Here is a 21,856-nt window from a genome sequence, read left to right as displayed (position 1 = left end):
TTGTCTTTTGTCTAAGGCTGTCCTTGCGCACTGCAGCTGCAGGGGTTCCTTGAGGTTAAACCTATAGCTTCCAGCATTATTAACATATTTAAAATGTCAACCTGCCTTCTGGGTACAGGCTGACTGCCCACCAGTTGATGTGCCCCAGTAAGACCTGGAAGTCAGCGTATCGAAACAAGTTTCTGGATGTGCTTGGAGTTTTTGCCCATTAAACACCCTGTCAAGATGATGACAATCTCCGAACACTTCTAAAGTTGATAAAAGTAAGTGTAGCCATAGCTGCCGGTGTGGAGTAGGAGCCTCTCCCCAGAGGTGGGAATTTAACATGGCTCCTCCTATTTTCCCAGGCCCCTTGCCTCTAATTCTGTCTTCATAGGACTGGGGAAATTCAGCCCATTATTTGTACAATTTTGATGACATTTCATTAACGAGTAAAGTGTATTGGTACCTGAAGGTGAACTTCCTCTCCAAACCTGAACTTTAATAACAATCTTGGGTTTTCTAAATTGGTCTAGTTCTTTAATTACCCTAGAGTATACCCGACTCTCCAGTTACGGCACAAATTGTACAGGACACAGATGGATTAGTATTTAAACGAGCAAACTAACCTAGTTGTCTATTTACCTGACAGTAACATGAATTCTCCAAAAACAGAGGGAGGAGGAATTCTAGGTCTACATTTTTGGACTGCTTCTGCTATTGCCCTAAAAATGCAACAAGATGCAGAACACTTATTAAATAATAAGAATAATTCACATTACATAGTATTATAAAGCATTTACAGCAGAGATACGAGCCATTTGGCCTAATAGGTCAATGCTGGTGTTTATGCTCCCCGCAAGCCGCCTCCCACCTTCTTCATCTAATCCCATCACCCTCTATTCCTTTCTCTGTCATGTGTTTTTCCAGCTTTCCTTTAAATACATTTATGTTATTCACCTCAACTACTCCGTGTGGTAGTGAGTTCCCATTCGAACCATGTTCTGGGAAAAGAAGTTTCTCCTGAACTTCCTTAAATAGAATGGAAATATATGGGAAAAGAAAAATCTATATAAATTATTGGAAAAAAGGGGGATCAGAAAGGGGGTGGGGATGGAGGAGAGAGTTCATGATCTAAAATTGTTGAACTCAATATTCAGTCCGGAAGGCTGTAAAGTGCCTAGTCGGAAGATGAGGTGCTGTTCCTCCTGCTTGGGTTGAGCTTCACTGGAACATTGCAGCAGGCCAAGGATGGACATGTGGGCTTGAGAGCAGGGTGGAGTGTTGAAATGGCAAGTGACAGGGAGGTCTGGGTCATGCTTGCGGACAGACCGAAGGTGTTCCGCAAAGCGGTCACCCAGTCTGCGTTTGCGTAAATAGTAAACAACAATGGTCCCAGCATCAATCTTTGCTGAACACCAATTCCTGCTTCTTTCTAGTTTAACTATCTTTAAATCTTATTGTTGGTTTTCTGTTTTGTAGTCAGTTTGCTATCTATTCTGCTATCTGTCCCCTGATTCCACGCATTCTAACCAGAGCCATTATTCCACATGAAGTATCTCAATGAAGGCATTTTGAAATAATACGTCAACTGCATTACACTCATCTGCCCTTTCTGTTCCTTCTTCAAATAATTCCATGAAGCTGGTCAAGCATGACCCCTTTTGAAACCCGTATTGACTATTTTTTATGATACTTTCAGTAGCTAGATGTTTTCTATTCAGTAAGGATTCCATTACTTTTCTAAACACCAATATTAAGCTCGTTGGTCCATAGTTTCCTGGATTTGTTCAATCTCCCTTTTCAAATATTGGAATGATATTAGCTGTCCGCAGGCCTCTCAGTCTATACTCTTTCCTAATGAACGTTTATATATATGCATTAGTGCCTCTGCTATTTCTTCCCTAACTTATTTTAATACACGCAAATGCAATCCACCCTCTTTCAAGTTTGTTTAGTTTACCAATTATCTCTCCTATATTAAATGGCTTTATATATTTTCGATATCCTCTTCTGATTTCATGCTCATCAAATACTGAAGCAAGTAATTTTTAATATTCCTGCCAATTACATACTTAAAATTAATACATGGATGCAATAAAGATGAAATGAAGTTACTCCAACTGTCCAGAAGACAGGGAGATAGCAATCTGTATATTTTCTTGCATTGCACACACTTGAACCTTCCCTGTGAATAAAATGCCCAAATGAGAGGAAGACAGAATGGCTTGTAACCAGGTCAAGATTTTTATAAAGAACCACCGAGACAACATTTTATCCTGTCCTCTGAGAAAGCACTGGTTATGTCGATGCCCAGCTATTCAGGACCACGAATGTACTATGCGGAAAATCAGTGATAATGACTTTTGCTTTATCAACCTGCAGCAGAATTAATCAGGCTATCTACAAACTGCACAACTTCACTGCCCACAATTCTACTTTCTTTTCTACCCCACAAGTAGCTTCATAAAATTTGACTAAATAGAAACAAGTTTCCACTCAAAGAAATTTGTGTTGCATCCTATGCAGTTCATGACCACAAAAACTGCATTTTGAACTGTTTTCAGCAAACCATGGAATTCAACAATTACCGGATATGAGCTGGAGTCGTTCCACAGCACCCTCCAACAATGTTTACTAGCCCATCCATGGCAAATTCCTGCAAAACGAGACCAAGCATGACAAACTAATCAAATCTACAATTAAAGATCCAATTGTTTTCACTAAAATTACTACCGAACATTAAAAAAATACACATATCAACATAGGCTTCTGCTGCCAACACTTGCATGCCTGGTTATTCAAAATACATAGGATTGGCACATAAAATCTATTTTGGACAATGTGGTTCACAGTTGACTAATTTAAAAGGTTCTGCGGCAATTCAAGATAGATTACAATTGCAAAATTTTTGCATGTAGGGGGCTTCTCGTTCACATACTATCTGATGCACTGATGCTGAGTTGGAAGTCACACTGGATAAAATGAAGTAAAACAGGTCTATTCCTTTGGACAGCAAAAGGTAACCTGCTAACAGGGTGAAAACTGTCACCAACACCCAGAGGACCTGGCTCCAAATGCAGAAGATGGCAGACATGGATAAAGGTGCAATGGTATTCCTGCAAAACAGCTTCCTATGGCAAGTAGCAATCTCAAATATACATGGCATTAAGTATTCTTCACACTCAGTTATTCTTTTTCGGATATCTAAAATACTTAAATAACTGTACAGTTCTTTGAATGTATAGGAATACTGCAGCAGGACACAGATAAAAACTGCAACTTACAACTGAAACATCTATCACACTTGAATCTTAAATGGGTTTCACAGAGCAAACCATTCTAATGCAGCCTAACTGCATGATGCAAGTTGTTTATCTGATACACAAAATGATGGGCACCTTGTACATCACCATGTGCTTTATTCATTCACAACTCTGCAGGACAAAAATAGCATCAATAAAATTAAACAAAAATTATAGAAAGGGTCACAGACATAAAGCCCATAACATCTGTGAAAGAGGGCATTTTGGATTTTAATGGTTGTGAGCGTAGTGGGCATAGGAGAAATGGAAGCCAGAGGGCTCTTCTAAGCTGGAGACAAGTACTATTCTGCTTTTACATCTTGTCCTCCTTAATCACTCTCAGACATACACTTGACCACAAAACCATCACACATAAATGTATTTCAACACAAGCTGTGTGTTGACAGTGCCTTTTGCAGCCTGCATTGTAACATGTATGTTTTTGCTGGCTTGGGAAAACTGCTTGCCAGCATCTTCAGTACTTCTGAATAAGACGGTGCCCAACAGCAACCTGCATTATTCACACAAATTTCACAAACAATAACGACAGACAGCCCTAAGGATGTAGATAGTGAGATTGAGGGTGTGGCATTGGATAACTCAATACACAGGTGAGAAAGGGCAGGAACCTGTTGGCTGGATAGCTCCCTTGGCCCCTTTCTCAAGTGCAGGGCCTACAGAATTGAACCTCATAGAGCCTGCACATAAAGAATTTAGATGACTTACTCAAACAGCAGTCAGATGATTCTGTTCAAAAACCCTGGAAGTTCTCGCTAGGAACAATATTGAACATGCTAAGGAATTTGGGATTTCAGAATCCCATATGTACGATGCACAACCTCTGTCAGTTACAATTGCAGGAATTAGACTAGCAAATTAACACTAGTGCTAGTGCTGATTCACTAATTTGCAATTGCAGTGAAGAGTTCTGTTATAAATGTATACCTGCAGGTAGTAAAGCAACAATAATTGCACAGGTTACAACCATACAGACCAGAAACAGTGGAATCTTGTTGAGGCATTGGGGATCTTGCTTGCCACCTGGACAGTCGGCAGTAGAGACCTGCGGTGCCTCTTTTGGGGAAGGCTTGCCAAACCACAAGCCAATCAGGCAGTAATAAGACCGCTATTGAGCTTTCCCGTGAAATCAAGACCCTAGAAGTCTTGCCCAGGTTTCACTGGGGGGGGGGGGGGGGGGGGGGGGAGAGGGGTGGTGGTGGTCAGAGGCAAGGGCAGGGGTGTGGCTCACAGCGGGAGCCTCCACCACCTTCCCAATGTCCTCGAACAGGCACTGAGTGAGCGGATAAGTATCTCTCATAATTTCACTTGTCGTGCAGGCCTGCTTTCAGCTGGGTTAATATCAGTAGCAATGGGATGAGGCCCTTAAGTGATCATTAATTGTCCACTTAAGGGCCTCAATTGGCAGCAGGGCAGGAAGGTCGACCCTGGGCGGAGGCAGAAGGTTGACCATTGGTAGAGGGGGAAATGCGGCAGGTTTCAGGTGTTCCAACCACCCTACCTAATTACATGCCCTTCCTGCCTCCAAGCTCACCACCAGCAAAAGCAGAAGGTTTTTGCCCTTAGTTTATACTGAGTTAGCTAATTGCCAGGGCCACATTACCAATAGGTTAGAAAAGGAGGAGGAAAATTGAGGAGAAATAAAAACAGCCAGGGTTTCCACTTTTCATCCACATCTATTGGTATAAAGGAGGTGTGGTGGAGACAGAGTTGCTTTTAGCTATGGTACAGCCTGGTAGTTAAATTTCCTGCTGACTTTTAGGCTCATACATTAAACAAAGCCACTTTGCCATGGTTCATCTCATCATACACCTGCATGAGAAAAGGGACAAAAATTGAGAATAAACAACTGGATATAAAAGACATGGGGCAGAATTTTACAACAGTGGGATTTTATGTTCCCACTGAAGTCAATGGGATTTAAAACAAAAACAGAATTACTTGGAAAAACTCAGCAGGTCTGGCAGCATCGGCGGAGAAGAAAAGAGTTGACGTTTCGAGTCCTCATGACCCTTCGACAGAACTTGAGTGAGTCCAAGAAAGAGTATGGCTCACCGCATTTTATGGCCCCGTCCCCACCGAAATGGGGCCGTAAAATTCTGCCCTATGATTTAGAAGATAAACTTCAAAGTGATGAACAGTACCTTCAGGTGTCTTGCAATGACTTCAGGGGTTTCATCATAGCCTCCAAATGCGTTAGGGAGACCTAAAGTTAAAAAAAATACAATGGACATATGTTTGATTCTTAAGAATATAAATCTTGAGCTAGACATTTCCATTAATTAGTTATCTAAAGGAGAAATATCACTGATAGGTGACTTTCATTCATGGTCTATTTTTCCACCAGTCTTCATTTACAATACTTCTTCATTGACACAATGGATGGTGAAGTTGTTAATGTCAGAAAGTTTAGAAAGGGAAAAAGGAAAACTTAACAAGCACAAAATTCTGGATCTGTAGACAAGAGAGAGCCTTCCCTACTGATGTTGCACATTATAACAGCTCCATATGTAGTTTCCCCTGGACAAACCTCCCATTACAGTCCAGCCAATGTTCTTCCCTTGTCTCCTCTCCTGAGGACATTGGTTCATTTCTCTGGTAGGGCTTCACAAGCACTAGTCTCCAGTATGGCGATCAAGGATTTGAGGAACATATAATCTACGCTGACTTTTCAGTACAGTAGAGGGAATGCATTGTCAGAGATGCAAAAGAAATGTACAATCAGAACATCCGAATTAAGAGCAGGAGTAGGCCACTTGGCCCCTCAAGCCTGCTCCGCCATTAAGGTCATGGCTGATATGATTTTAACCTCAACTCCACATTTCCACTTACCCCAGTAACATTTCACCCCCTTGCTTATCAAGAATCTATCTACCTTATCCTTAAAAATATTCAAAGACTCTGCTTCCACCACCTTTCAAGGAAGAGAGTTTCAAAGACTCCTAGCTCTCCCACAAAAAGAAACATCCTCTCCACATCCACCCTGTCAAGACCCCTCAGGATCTTATGTTTCAATAAAGTCACCTCTTACTCTTCTCCAGCGGATACAAGCCTAGCCTGTCCAACCTTTCCTCATAAGACAACCTTCCCATTCCAGGTACTAGTCTAGTAAACCTTCTCTGAACTGCTTCCAATGCATTTACATTCTTCCTTAAATAAGGAGGCCAATACGTACACAGTACTCCAGGTGTGATCTCACCAACGCCCTGTATTATTGAAGCATAATCTCCCTACTTATATATTCAATTCCCCTCACAATAAACAATAACATCTTATCAGCTTTCCTAATTCCTTGGTCTATCTGTATACTAACCTTTTGCGATTCATGCACGAGGACACCGAGATCCCTCTGCATCTCAGAGCTCTGCAATCGCTCACCATTTAGATACTATGCTTCTTTTTCATTCTTCCTGCCAAAATGAACAACTTCACATTTTCCACAGTATACTCCACTTGCCAGAATTTTGCACACTCACTTAACTTATCTATATCCCCTTTGCAGCTTCCTTATGTCATCTTCACAACTTACTTTCCTACCAACTCTGTGTCTTCTGCAAACTTAGCAACCACGCCTTTGGTCCCTTCATTCAAGTCATTTATATAAATTGTAAAAAGTTGAGGCCCCAGCACTGATTCCTATGGCACACCACATGCTACATTTTGCCAACCAGAAAATGACCCATTTATGCGTACTCTGTTTCCTGTTAGCTAACCAATCTTCTGTCCATGCCAATATGTTTCCCCCTACACCGTGAGCTTTTATTTTCCACAATAACCTTTGATGTGGCACATTATCAAATGCCTTCTGGAAATTTATGTATAGTACATCCACTGATTCCTCCTTTATTCACAGCACATGTTATTTCTTCAAAGTACTCTGCTATAATGTCTTTAATAATAGCTTCTAACATTTTCGCTATGACAGATGTTAAGCTAACTGGCCTGTAGTTTCCTGCTTTCTGTCTGCCTCCCTTTTTGAATAAAGGAATTACATTTTCTATTTTCCAATCCAACGGGGCCTTCCCCGAATCTAGGGAATTTTGGAAAATTGAAACCAACGCATCAACTATCTCACTAGCCACTTCTTTTAAGCCCCTAGGATGAAGTCCATCAGGACCTGTGGACTTGTCAGTCGACAGTTGCAGCAATTTGCTCAGTACCACTTCCCTGGTGATTGCAAATTTCTTGAATTTCTCTCTCCCTTCCATTTTCTGAAGTACAGCTATTTCTGGAATGTTATTTGTATCCTTTGTAGTAAAGACCAATGCAAACTACTGTTCATTTCATCTGCCATCTCCTATGTTCCACTATTAATTCCCCAGACTCACTTTCTATAGGACCAACGCTCACTAGGTTAACTTTTACTTTTTTAAATATCGATAGAAACTCTTAATATCTGACTTTATATTTTAGCTAGCTTTCTCTTGTACTCTATTTTTTCCCTCCTTGTCAACCTTTTAGTCATTCTTAGCTGTTTTTTATATTCTGTCCAATCTTTGCCCAATTATATGCTTTCTCTTTAAGTTTGATACTATCTTTAACTTTTTTAGTTAACCACAGATGGTGGGTCCTCCCCTTGGGATTCTTCTTTCTCGTTGGAATGTTTATATTCTGTACATTCTGAAATATCCCCTTAAATGTCTGTCACTGCATCTCTATTGACCTATACTCTAACCTAATTTGCCAGTTCACTTTAGCTAGCTCTGCATTTATGCCCTCACATGCCCTAATTTAAGTTTAAAACACTAATCTTGGGCCCACTTTTCTCTCCCTCAAACTGAATGTAAAATTTAATCATATTATGATCACTGCTACCTAGGGGCGCCTTCACTATGAGATCATCAGTTAATCCTACTTCGTTGCACGAGTCTAGCATAGCCTGCTCTCTGGTTGGCTCCAGAACGTGTTGTTCTAAGAAACTGTCCCGAAAACATTCCAGGAACTCCTCATCTAAGCTACTTTTGAATTTTCCAGTCTATAAGTAAATTAAAATCCCCCATTATTATCGTCGTACCTTTCTGACAATCTCCCATTATTTCTTCCTTTATGCTCTATACTACCTTGTGGTTACTGTTAGGGGGCCAGTACACCACTCCCACATATGTACTTTTTACCTTTATCATTTCTCCTCTGAACCCACACCACTTCTACATCCTGGTTTCCTGAACTTAGGTCATCCCTCCTGAATGTGTTAATACCATCCTTAATTAACAGAGCCAGCCCTCAATGTCATGTACCCTTAAATATTCCAATCTCGATCTATGCCATCCTGTAACATGTCTCTGTAATGGCTATCAGGTTGTACTTATTCATTTCTATTTGCGCTCTCAGTTCATTTGTTTTGTTTCAAATGCTATGTGCATTCAGGTACATAGCCTTTAGTTTTGTTATTTTATTACTTTTGTAACATCTAGCCTTGACTGCTAATTTACTCTTGGGTTTGAACGCGCTATCCATTCCTATCACGTTCTGGTTATCATTTCCCATATTAATACCTTTCTCTCTTGCCTTGTTTCTGCTTTTTGATCTACACATCTTCCCAAATTTGATCCCTTGTCCCCACTATTTATTTTAAAACCCTCTTTACTTCTCTAGTTGTGAGGCTCACTATAACATCAGCCCCAGCACAATTCAGGTGAACATCGTCCCAACGATACAGCCCCCACTTTCCATAGTACTGGTGCCAATGCATCACAAACAAAAACCCACTTCTCCCAAACCAGTCTTTGGGCCACATTCATTTCCTTAATCTTATTTGCTGTATGCCAATTTGCATGAGACCCAGGTAACAAATCAAAGATTATTACCTTTGAAGTTCTGCTTCTTAATTTGGTGCCTAGCTCCTCATACTGACTATGCAGAATCTCCTTCCTCATCCTGCCTATGTCGTTGGTACCTACATGGGCCAATATGACTGGATCCTCCCACTCCCACTGTAAGTTCATGTCCAGCCCTTAACAGATGTCCTGAGCCCTTGCATAGGCCATCTAGACTCTCGCTCTTAGCTCCAAAGAACTGGGTCAATCCTCCTCACTATACTGTCCCCTACTTCTATTACATTCCTTTTTGGTCCCACCATTTGATTGATGTCCTGTACCACGATGCCAAGGTCAGTTAGCTCATCTAGCCTGCAGCCCCCACTCATATCCAAATAAGCTGAAGGAATCTCAAATCTGTTAGACAATTGCAGAGACAAAGGCTCCTGTCCTCTAAGTCCCCTTAGTTGCCTCATTCGCACCCTCATATTCCTGACCACTGACCAAATCAGAAGACCCTATCCTAAGGAGTTTGACTGGCTCCTGGTACAAAGCATCCAGGTAACTTTCCCCCATCCTGATGTGTCACAGTATTTGCAGCTCCAGCTCAATGACTCTGAGCCTAAACTCAGGCCACACTTCCTGCAGACCCGTTTGCCCTGGAGCTCCCACATGCTGCAGCCTTGACACATCACTTGCCCTGCCATCCTTATTGCATTTTAATTATTTACTTAATTATCTTATTCAATTATTTATTTTCCTTTTTATGTATTTGATTAACCTTACCGCCAGTTCCTGTACTATTTTTTACCTTAGGAATAGAATAGACCTTAACTACTTACCAGATACTTACCAAGCAGTTAGGTTCTTCCCCAACCAATCAAATTGTTTCTTTGTTGTGATGTCACTATTTGTTTTTTTTTCACTCTTCTTTCAAACTTAGCACAGTCTGGTCCTGAGCAGCTGACTGGTGTGACTCTCCAATTCCTAGGTACGTGTAGGCCTTAAGGCTCAGTCCTGCATTACATTCTCTCACTCCGGGCTGGTTCCTCGCAGATCCGCTGCCTCTCCGACTCCCAGGCAAGTGTAGTCCTCGAGCCTCGGTCCCGATTTACATTCTCCTGCTCTGGCTGCTTCCTCGCAGGTCTGCCGCCTCTCCAACTCCCAATCTTTTAAATGAAAGATTAAACCAAGGCACAGCCTTCTACTCAGGTGGATCTAAAAGGTACAGGGCGTAATTCAAGCAAAATCAGGGGGTTTTCCCCCGTGTCCTAGTCAATGTTCCTCCCTCAACTTCACCAAAAAGAGATTAACTGGCCACTCATTCGCTTACTGTTTGTGGAAGCTGGTTGCCCCAAAATTGGCTTTAACATTACAAGTGAATGCACTTTAAAAGTAGTCTACTGGTTGTAAAATGTACTAGCATAACATAAATGTGAGCACTTTTTCTGTGCTTTGTCCAATATTTATGTTTAAACCTCGATCATGTGCAGAAACCATTGCGAAGTTTCCTCTTTCTAACATAGAGGGCAATGACCCTTTTAGCACACCAACTGCTAACTCAGCTGAGATGAGGCCAAGAATCAAACCTGGGAGCTTCCCAGTCTATATGGGTTACTACTCACTGAATAACAGCATCTGGAGTCTCATAGGGAATTCTCGCAAATGGATGTCTGCAGGATTTAACCGAATAATGCAAAAAATATATGAAACTAGTAAGGAATTCACAATGTGAGTGCCCATCAATATTATGTTAAGGATGTTTGAGGCTACATCCTGGTTAATTAGTCTTGAAATCATTTATAGTTTACTCAACACTGTCCTGCTGCTTTGATCTACAGGGCTCTCATACTATACATAAAAAACTCAAGGTACTGACCTGCATTAGGGTAGCATAAAACAAAGGCAGTTGTGCATTTTCCAATTGCTTCTATGAATGGCCTCATTTCCACAGCTCCCAAAGCACAATTTAATCCAATGCTGAAAGAAAATATGTCACATTACTATGAAAAATTGTTCGTTGTTTCAACAGGAACAGTGAAAAACATAGAGCAATGTCCTCATTGTCTGCACCAAGCATACCTGGTTAGATATGGAATTCACTTTCTAGTTTTGCTTTGTCTTTGCCATAAGCCACAAGGAGGACAATCGTTAAACTATTTCAATGGCCTGGATTTTATGTGCCCCCCCCAGGAATGTTTTCAGTGAGGTGGGGGGCGGGGTGGTGAAGTACGTAAAATGGGTCAGGTGGGTAGCCCACCACCTTCCTGCCCACCCCCAAGCTGACCCTCATAAAATGCAAGATGGGTAGGCGCCAAAATCAGCAGCCTGCCCATCATATGTAAATAAGTAATTAAAGGTCAATTAGGCTTCTTAGAAGGTCTACTGACCTGAATAATACACTCCATTTTCTACCACTGATTTGTGTTTTCTGTCTATGGTAGTTAAAGAAGACCACAAAATTATCACATTGATACACTTCTGGTTCTCCATAAGACTGACAAAGTTTGCACCACGCTTGGGTAATGACTCAGGAAGAAGCTCAGGCCAATAAGATTGCCTAATTAAAAAATTACCCTAAAATCCAGTTTCATATGCCCAATTCTTGGCCTGATTTCAGTAGAGAAAAATAATAAAATTGAGAGTCAATCACTCTTGCTGACCTACCAACCAGTTAAAAAGGAAAAAATAAAAATACCTGGAAAAATTCAACAGATCTGACAGCGTCTGCTGAGAGGAATACAGTTAACGTTTCGAGTCTGTATGACTCTTCAACAGAACTAAGGAAAAATAGAAAAGAGGTGAAATATAAGCTGTTTTAAGGAGGGGAGGGACAGGTAGAGCTGGATAGATGGTCAGTGATAGGTGGAGATTGCCAAAAGATGTCATAGACAAAAGGACAAAGAGGTGTTGACAGTGGTGGTATTAGCTATGCAATGTGCTAATAGGTGACATTAAGGGTAGAAAGCACGACGAGCAAAGTACAGATAGCCCTAGTGAGGGTGGGATGGGGGGGAAGGGATCGAAATAGGCTAAAAGGTAGAGATAAAACAACGGATGGAAATACATTTAAAAATAATGGAAATAGGTGGAAAAAGAAAAATCTATATAAATTATTGGAAAAAAGGGGGATCAGAAAGGGGGTGGGGAATGGAGAAGAGAGTTCATGATCCAAAGTTGTTGAACTCAATATTCAGTCTGGAAGGCTGTAAAGTGCCTAGTCGGAAGATGAGGTGCTGTTCCTCCAGTTTGCAGACAGACCGAAGGTATTCCTCTATATTGGAGACACCAAACGCAGACTGGGTGACCGCTTTGCGGAACTCCTTCGATCTGTCTGCAAGCATGTCCCAGACCTCCCTGTCGCCTGCCATTTCAACACTCCATCCTGCTCTCATGCCCACATGTCCATCCTTGGCCTGCTGCAATATTCCAGTGAAGCTTAACGCAAACTGGAGGAACAGCACCTCATCTTCCGACTCGGCACTTTACATCCTTCCGGACAGAATATTGAGTTCAACAACTTTATATCATGAACTCTCTCCTCCATCCCCACCCCCTTTCCGATCCCCCTTTTTTCCAATAATTTATATAGATTTTTCTTTTCCCACCTATTTCCATTATTTTTAAATGTATCACCATCCATTGTTTTATCCCTACCTTTTAGCCTATTCCGATCCCTTCCTCCCACCCCACCCCCACTAGGGCTATCTGTACCTTGCTCGATTGGTTTCTACCTTAATGTCACCTATTAGCACATTTCTTAGCTAATATCACTACCGTCAACACCTTTGTCCTTTTGTCTATGACATCTTTTGGCAATCTCTACCTATCGCTGGCCCTCTATCCAGCTCCACTTGTCCCACCCCTCCTTAAACAGGTTATATTTCACCTCTCTTCTATTTTTCTTTCGTTCTGTTGAAGAGTCATACGGACTCGAAACGTTAACTGTATTCCTCTCCGCAGATGCTGTCAGACCTGCTGAGTTTTTCAAGGTATTTTTATTTTTGTTTTGGATTTCCAGCGTCTGCAGTTTTTTGCTTTTATCTCAGTAAAAAAGGGAATTTATTGAATTGGATATGGAGGGAACGGAATCTGTAAAAGAAAAACAGCTTTAATGATTGTTAGCAATGGGAAATCAACTAGATCGGTTCTGGAAATTGCTTACATATGTAAAAATGCTTCAGAGTGCCCATTCTATTTATTCACAAAAACAGAAATCTCTTGCTGTTTCAGAGATTTGCAAAAACTTGTCACACAAGTAGTTAGAGGACATCAGCATCCAACAGCTGGCTGTCAATTGAGTCTCTTATCGAGTTACGCAGCCAAATTTTTCAGTCAAATATAAAACAGTCAACTCTCCTACAGACTTTCAGATACAGTTTACAACACGGAAGCATAATACAAACTAGCATGCCTTTCAAATATCACCGAATTTAAAAGGTTAAAATGCTGGAAAAACAAAGACAACTAATGCAGCATTGGTAGACTGATCAAGGACGTTGATGCAGTGAAGTGTTAAGAACCCCTTTTTGCTCCATAAAACATTATCGAATTAAAATACGAAAAATGTTCTTATGTATCATTAAAAATGCATTGGTCAGATTCCACATCATATAGCACAGGTTATACAGTTGCTAAATATTCCAGATAGCATGACAGGTGGTTAGGATCATGTTATACTTGAAGTATTTTAAGAGCAGCACAGGCACTTTACATATGATACATTACAACAAACCATACTGAACACTCTCGCAGTTTCTCATTTTTGTATTTTGATGAAAGGTCATCAGCCTGAAACATTGGGCAGGATTTTCCCCTCGTCGGGAGGGCACGCCCGGGAGCGGCCGTGAAACCGCTCCCCATCAGGCCCCGACATTGATTTCACGCTGGCTGGCCAATTAATGGCAGCTGCAATGCTCAGAGCTGCCGGGGTGTGGGTGGGAGGAGGGCGAGCGTGGAAGTTTGCGCATGTGTGCGAGTGCGTGCAATGAAAGCTCCCTGAGGCACAGAGCTGTCACAGGGAGTTGAAGTTTTTAAAAATCAGAAATAAAAAACTTAGCAATGTTAAGAACATATCACCTCATGTCACATGAGCAGGGGCGTGTTATAAATTAAATTTAAAAAACCATGGATCAGGTTTCCTAAAAAATCCAAAGGCCGCTTGGCCTTTTCGCCTGCCTGCCAACCGTAAGGTTGGACGGGCAGTGAAAAATTTCACTCCATTATAACTTTAATGACCTTAATAGGCCTGTTAATGGTAGGCAGGCGCGCTGCCAACTCCCGTGTGCGCTCGCCGACCAAAATATTGTGCAAGTGTGCAATGACGTCGGGACGCTCACCTGAGATCATTACGTGTCATTTTACGGTCAAGCAGTTCGGGTGCGTGCCCACTCGCTCAGCGCAAATTTCTGCCCATTAACTCTGTTTCTCTCCATAGATTCTGCCAGATCTGCTAAATGTTTCCTGCATTTTTGGTTGTCACGTTTGAACACTAGTTTGCTACATATTCAAAACACCTACCCCTCTTTCTATATGTCACTAATTTCCCCTGAACAAATTCTTTGCACTACTAAAAATTATTCTTTTGATTCCAACTTTGCTGACAACCAATTATCTTACCTAAGTGGCTCCGCATGGGATACACTGATGACAAATGCTTCTCCTGTCTGACCAGACAGCGTCCGTCCGCTTTTATCCACAATTGTTCCGGAAATCTATTACGAAACAAAAAAACTATTTAACTACAAAGCAAGGTTACTGGGGTGGAGGCAGGTTTGGGGGGGGGGGGTTCAGGGTGGCGGTGGTGCGTTGGGTGGAACGGGGTAATGAAAAGTGGAAAAAATAACGGTATTTTATACTTACAAAAATAGGTCTGGGCTCATACTGCTCAGCAAACAACTGCTGAATGGCAAACAAGGCAGCCTGTGAACAGAACATGTAACATTAGCAAAACAAAGTATTAATATTATAATTCTTTGGATTATAACATTGTTTTCTGAGGACTTAATGATGTTCAATACACCTAGCGGTGTCACTCTGGAATTAAAAAAAGGATAATACATTCCTCCAGCAAATGTCTGGTGAGTAGCTGAGCCATACAAACCAGAAACAATTCTGAATCTGTGCTCAGATCAATAGCAACACCAACAAGGGTGTTCCCTGGTGCCCCTGAGTTAAGAATGGCAAGGGAAATAAATTCAGACAAGGTACTGGATCCTGATCACTATCCATAAGAACATAAGAAACAGGAGAAGGAGTAGGCCATTCAGTCCCTCAAGCCTGCTCCACTATTAAATAAGATCATGCCTGATCTGATTGACGCCTTAACTCCACTTTCCCATCTGCCCCCCATAACCCTTGGCTCTCTTGTTGATCAAAAATGTCTAACTTAGCCTTGAATATATTCAATGACCCAGCTTCCACTGCTCTCTGTGGAAGAGAATTCCAAAGGCTAATGATTCCCTGACAGAAGAAATTCCTCATCTCCAACTCAGATGGGAGATCTCTTATTTTTAAACTGTGTCCCCTAGTTCTAGATCCTCTCATAAGGAGAAACATCCTCTCAGCATCTACCTTATCAAGCCCCCTCAGAATCTTACATGTTTCAATAAGATCACCTCTCATTCCACTAAACTCCAAAGGGTACCTGCTGTACCTTTCCTCATAAGACAATCCCTTCATCGCACGAATCAGCCTCATGAACCTTCTTTAAATTGCTTCCAATGCAAGTATATCCCCCCTTAAGTAGGAGACCAGAACTGTACAAAACACACTAGGTGTGATCTCACCCATGCCCTGTACAGTTGCAGCAAGACTTCCCTACTTTTACACTCCATCCCTCTTGCATTTCCATTTGCCTTCCTAATTACTTGCCATATCTAAAGGCTAACTTTTTGTGATTCATGTGTGAGGACACTGAGATGCCTGTGTCGCAGCATTCTGCCCTGTCTCTCCATTTAAAATAATATTCTGCTTTTCTATTCTTCCTGCCAATGTGGACAACCTCACATTTTCCCATACTATACTCTATCTGCCAAATTTTAACCACTTACTTAACCTATCTATATACCTTTGCAGGTTCTTTGTGTGCTCCTCACAACTTACCTTCCTATCTATCTTCATTTCATCAGCAAATTTGGCTACATCCAAGCCATTCATATAGATCGTACTAGTTGAGGCCTCAGCACTGATCCCTGTCGCACTCCACTACTTACAGTTTGCCAAGTTGAAAGTGACTCATTTATCTGGAGTCTCTGTTTCCTGTTGGTTGGCCAATCTTCTATCCATGCTAAAATATCACCCCCAAAACCAGTAACCTTTTATGTGGCATCTTATCAAATGCCTTCTGGAAATCTAAGTACACTGCAACTTCCAGCTCCCTTTATCCACCCTGCTTGTTACATCCTCAAAGAACCCTAAAAATTTATCAAACATGATATCCCTTTCCCAAACCATGTTGACACAACCTGATTGTGTTATGATTTTCTAACTGTCCTGCCACTACTTCCTTAATAATGGACTCCAGCATTTTTCCAATGAATAATGTTAGGCTAACTGGCCTATAGTTTCCTGCTTTCTGTCTCCCACCTTTCTTGAATAGTGGTGTTACATTTGCTGTCTTCCAAACCATTGGGAGCTTTCCAGAATCTAGGGAATTTTGGAGGATTACTACTGATGCCAGTATCTACCGCCACGTTTTGTAAGACCATATGATACAGACCATCATCTCCTGAAGATTTGTCAGTCTTCAGTCTCATTAGGTTTCCCAATGCTTTTTCTCTAGTTATTGTGATGGTTTTAAGTTCCTCCCTCTCTTTTGCCTCTTGATTTTCTACTATTCGTGGGATCATTCTGTGTCTTCTACTGTGAAGACAAATGCAAACTACTTGTTCAAAGTCACTGCCGTTTCCTTGTTTTTCCATTATTAATTATCTCGTCTCATCCTCTAAGGGACCAACATTTACTTTAGTTACTCTTTTCCTTTTTATATACTTGTAGGAGCTTTTACGGTCTGTTTTTATATTTCTTGCTAATTTTCTCTCACGCTCCAATTTTTCTCTCATTATTTTTTAGTCATCTTTTGCTGGTTTCTAAACAAGATCCCAATCTTCTGAACTACCATTAACCTTCACAGTTTTGTAAGCCTTTCCTTTCAATTTGATACCATCCATAGCTTCCTAAGTGAGCCATGGATGGTACATCCTTCTCATAAAATCTTTCTCAATGGAATATATCTTTGTTGAGAGTTATGAGTATCTCCTCTGTCACTGCTTCTCTATCATCTTACCTTTTAACCTATTTTCCCAAGCCACATTGGCCAACACTGTCTTCATACCCCTGTAATTGCCTTTATTTAAGTTTAGGATACAAGTTTTTGATCCAAATTTCTCACCCCCAAACTGAATGTGAAATTCTACCATGTTATGCTCACTAGAGCATCCTTTACTGAATCTTTAATGAATCCTTTCTCATTACACATTACCAGTTCTAATATAACCTGTTCCCTGGTGGGTTCCAGGATGTATTGTTCTAAGAAACTGCCCCAATAAAGTTGCTAAAATCATCCTCAAGGCTACTTGAGCCAACTTGATTTGTCAAATCTGTATGAAGATTAAAATCACCACACAATTATTGCTATACCTTTCTTACAAGCCCCATTTATTTCCCAATTTTTACTCAGTCCCACAGCGTAGATACTGTTATGGGGCCTATAAACTACTCCCGCCAGTGACTTCCTTTCTTTACTATTTCTTATCTCCACAAAACTGATTCTACATTTTGATCCTCTGAACCAAGATCATTTCTCACCACATTACAGACCTCACCCTTTATTAACAGAGCAACCTTCCCTCCTTTTCCTTTCTACCTGTCCTTCTGAAATGTCAGATGCCCTTGAATATTCAGGTCCTAGCATTGGCCATCTTGTAGCCATGGCTCTTTAATGTCTATCATGTCATACTCATTTATTTCTATATGTGCTATCAATTCATCCACCTAGTTCTGAATGCTGCGAGCATTTGGATTAAGAGCTTCTAATTCTGTCTTCTGCCATTTTTCCCTACTCTGACCTTATTTGTTGCTGCACTCATATATTGCATGGTCTGTGCCTTCTTGTCACACTTTGGTTGCAATTATTGCCTTGTCTTTTCTTCTTAACTTTTCAAATCTCCCCTCTCGTGAACCCTCCCCACTACTATTTAGTTTAAAGCCCTCTCTACAGCTTTAGTCATAGAATTTGCCTGGACTCTGGTCCCAGCACGGTTCTGCTGAAGACTGCCCCAACAGTACAGCTCCCTCCTTCCCCAGTACTAGCACCAGTGCCCATAAGTCTTTTTTTTTTAATTCATTCAACGGACATGGGCTTTGCTGGCTAGGCCCGCCTTTATTGCCTATCCCTAACTACCATCGAGAAGGTGGTGGTGAGTTGGCTTCTTGAACCGCTGCAGTCCATGTGGTGTAGGTACACCCACAGTGCTGTTAGGGAGGGAGTTCCAGGATTTTGACCCAGCAACAGTGAAGGAACAGCAATATATTTCCAAGTCAGGATGGTGAGTGGCTTGGAGGGAAACTTCCAGGTGGTGGTGCATCCATGCATCAGCTGCCCTTATCCTACTAGATGGTAGTGGCCGTGGGTTTGGAAGGTGCTGTCTAAGCAGCCTTGGTGAGTTTCTGAAGTGCATCTTGTGGATGGTACACACTGATGCTTCTGTGCGCTGTGACGGAGGGAGTGAATGTTTGTGGATGGGGTGCCAATCAAGCAGCCTGCTTTGTCTTGGATGGCGTCAAGCTTCTTGAGTGTTGTTGGAGCTGCACTCATCCAGGCAAGTGGAGAGTATTCCATCACACTCCTGACTTGTGCATTGTAGATTGTGGACAGGCTTTGGGGAGTCAGGAGGTGAGTTACTCGCCACAGGATTCCTAGTATCTGTCCTGTTCTTGTAGCCACAGTATTTATATGGCTAGTCCAGTTCAGTTTCTGGTCAATGGTAACCCCCAGCATGTTGATAGCGGGGGATTCAGCGATAGTAATGCCATGGGGTGATGGTTAGATTCTCTCTTGGAGATGGTCATTGCCTGGCACAATCGAAATTCACTTCTCCAGTGATGCCTGCTGGAACCAAGTAAAACATGCATAATAAACATGAAAGGTGATATTGTGAAATGGACTTTATTAAGAATTAGTCCAGCTTATTAGAAAGATAAGTGCAAATTTAAGGTGTTACCTCTGGCTTAGTGGAGGCACTCTTTCTTCCCAGTCAGGTAGTCGAGGCTTCACAACCCACTCCAAAGACTTGAGCACAAAATCTGGATTGACATTTCAGTGCAATGTTGAGGCAATGCAGGACTACTGGAGATAATGTATTTTAGACAAGATGTTTAAACAAGGCCCCTCTCTGGTGGACGTAAAAGGTCTTCTAACACTTTTCAAAGAACAAGGGAATTCTTCTGGTATCATGGCTAACGTTTATTCCTCAAATAATACCATCAAAAATAGATTATCCAGCTATTTATCTCATTGATGTCTGTGGGACTATGCCTTGCACATCTTGGCTGCCTTGTTTTCCTAAATCACAACAGTGATTTGTGGTCTTTACTTGCTATGAAGTGTACTGAGGCCAGCTGAGGTCATGACATCACTATCAAATACAGTTTGCCAAAGTGAAAAAAAAGAATTTGTTTTGATGTGATTTCCGAACACAGGATGAATATTCAAAGCATCAGGATTTAAAATGAAAGCCAACATTAATAAATAGCTGCATGATTTTCTTTACAATAATTTCCAACTTGGGTGATATTTGACATGTCTGTTACCTTTGCATTTGCTGTATCAAAAATGGTCTCCACCAGGAGAAGGTCAATACCTCCATCAAGCAAGCCTCTGGCCTGTTCTTCATAAGCTTCAACTAACTCCTCGAATGCTGTGAAACAAATTTATCAACAGTGAAATTCCATGGAACAATTAGAGCTAGGCCATTTGGGAACAAAATTTGGATGCACTTATTGCCACGGAAAGGGTAGTGAAAATTTGGAATTCTCTCCCCAAAAGACTCTGGGTACAGGAATAATTGGAGCTTTCAAGACTGAAATAGATAGATTTTTGTTAGGTGAGGATATCAAAAGGATATGAGGCAAAAGGGTAAAGGGAGTTGAGGTGCAGATCAGCTAGATTGAGAGACTGAGTGGACTACTCCTGTTTTTAATATTCCTGTGATGTGCAGGACCAGAAAAGTTCAGTACATGTAGCTAGTCAAGTTTGAAAACAATATGCACAGTTCACTACCTATAATCCTCTGCTGTTTTCTTAACAAATGTCTGTCCAACTCTTGCAAAAATTCTAAGCATTCACTACCTACTATAAACTTGTTCATTTATCCATTTACCTTCTCTCTTCTGAGTTCCAACCCATGCCCCCTCTATCATTCTCTGAGTGATGGCAAACAGTCACTCAGGCTTCACTTTATCTACACCTTAAAGGATCTTGAATATTTCAGTAAGGTTCCTTCTCATCTCTACTTCAAGCAATTAAATTCTTCAGTCTTTCCATGTAGCTCAGGGGTCTGATTCTAGGTGCGTGACGTGAAGCCCTTTGCTGTATCTTATTTGGGTCAAAAGACGTCTTTATTATTATATGGCAACATGGTACTAGCTATATCCTATAAACAGTTACTAAGAACATAAGAAATAGTAGTCCATATGGCCCCTCGAGCCATAAATTCATGCTAATATTCTGCCTCAATTCTACTTTCACACTCCCTTCCCATATCATTTGATTCCCTGAGAGACCAAAATCTGTTTATCGCAACTTTAAATACTCAACAATGGAGCATCAACAAGCTCTAAGTAGGCAATTCCAAAAATTCACAACCCTCTGAATGAAGAAGTTTCTCCTCATCTCAGGCCTAAATGATTAACCACTTATCCCAAGACTGTATCTCTGAATTCTAGATACCCTAGCCAGGGGAAATAGCCTCACAATGGTCAAGCCGCTTCAGAATATTGTACCTTTCAATGAGATGACCTCTCTCATTCTTCTAAACTCCACTGGGAGATGAATGAAGGTAGGTAAGGTAATTCTTTCCCCATCACTTGTATGAGGTGAAATCAAGTTACCATCCTAACACTTCATCACTTTATCATTTAATATGCAAGTTTATAATATATAACATACAATAGCAACCAAGTTGGGAATTCCTGAACATTTTAGGAACAAAGACCACAGCCTATGAGACACCTATTTTTAGCAAACATTATTATCTCATAAGTAATATGGTATGTGAATTTATCTCTTATTGCTGCTTATATGTTGTGGCAGTCATAAAACCAAGATAAAGATCATTGCATTGAAAGCAGTACAACTGGGTGCAGCCAATTCTACAACAGCATCTGTAGTTTTTAAATATAATTTTTAAAGGCTTTTCCAATTTCTGGCAACCAATTTAATTCTTTTAAACCGTGCAAAATTTTTCACTGGCGCAGATATTATTTTCATACTTATATTTCTGTAGTCAGGCCTCTCCACAGAGGGTGATACTGACAATGTTTTGTTGGTTGGCCCCATCGCACCTGCCACAAATCTTCGGGTACCTGTGACAAACGACATAAGTTAGTGACTCATTGCAAAACTATACAACCAGGATAAGCCCTAACAAAACTCTATGTTAAGCCCTATAAATATTAAATACCATTAATTGAGCCCTATGTATGTGTATACTTACTTTTCCTTTGAAATCAAATTTACACAGGAACAGGGGTAGGCTACTCAGCCCCTTGACCTTGTCCTGCCTTCCAATGAGGTCA

At 41.1% G+C, this 21,856-nt stretch overlaps 1 protein-coding gene across 2 annotated transcripts in view; it reads right to left on the bottom strand.

Moving 5' to 3' along the window:
- mtr (5-methyltetrahydrofolate-homocysteine methyltransferase) overlaps window positions 1-21,856 on the bottom strand; it is an 80,317-nt gene that overhangs the window by 44,227 nt on the left and 14,234 nt on the right. For both annotated transcript variants that reach the window (XM_041173783.1, XM_041173790.1), the window contains exons 5-12: window positions 21,551-21,643; window positions 19,871-19,977; window positions 14,921-14,980; window positions 14,678-14,772; window positions 10,938-11,038; window positions 5,447-5,508; window positions 2,571-2,638; window positions 625-704 (exon numbers count right to left, since the gene is read on the bottom strand). In XM_041173783.1, coding sequence (XP_041029717.1) covers window positions 625-704; window positions 2,571-2,638; window positions 5,447-5,508; window positions 10,938-11,038; window positions 14,678-14,772; window positions 14,921-14,980; window positions 19,871-19,977; window positions 21,551-21,643 — 666 coding nt within the window. The remainder of the gene's footprint in view (window positions 1-624; window positions 705-2,570; window positions 2,639-5,446; window positions 5,509-10,937; window positions 11,039-14,677; window positions 14,773-14,920; window positions 14,981-19,870; window positions 19,978-21,550; window positions 21,644-21,856) is intronic.

The sequence above is a fragment of the Carcharodon carcharias genome, chromosome 2, assembly GCF_017639515.1.
Source record: "Carcharodon carcharias isolate sCarCar2 chromosome 2, sCarCar2.pri, whole genome shotgun sequence".
Classification (NCBI taxonomy): Eukaryota; Metazoa; Chordata; class Chondrichthyes; order Lamniformes; family Lamnidae; genus Carcharodon; species Carcharodon carcharias.
The sequence above is the reverse complement of the archived record's forward strand: the minus strand, read 5'-3'. Positions and strand labels throughout refer to the sequence as shown.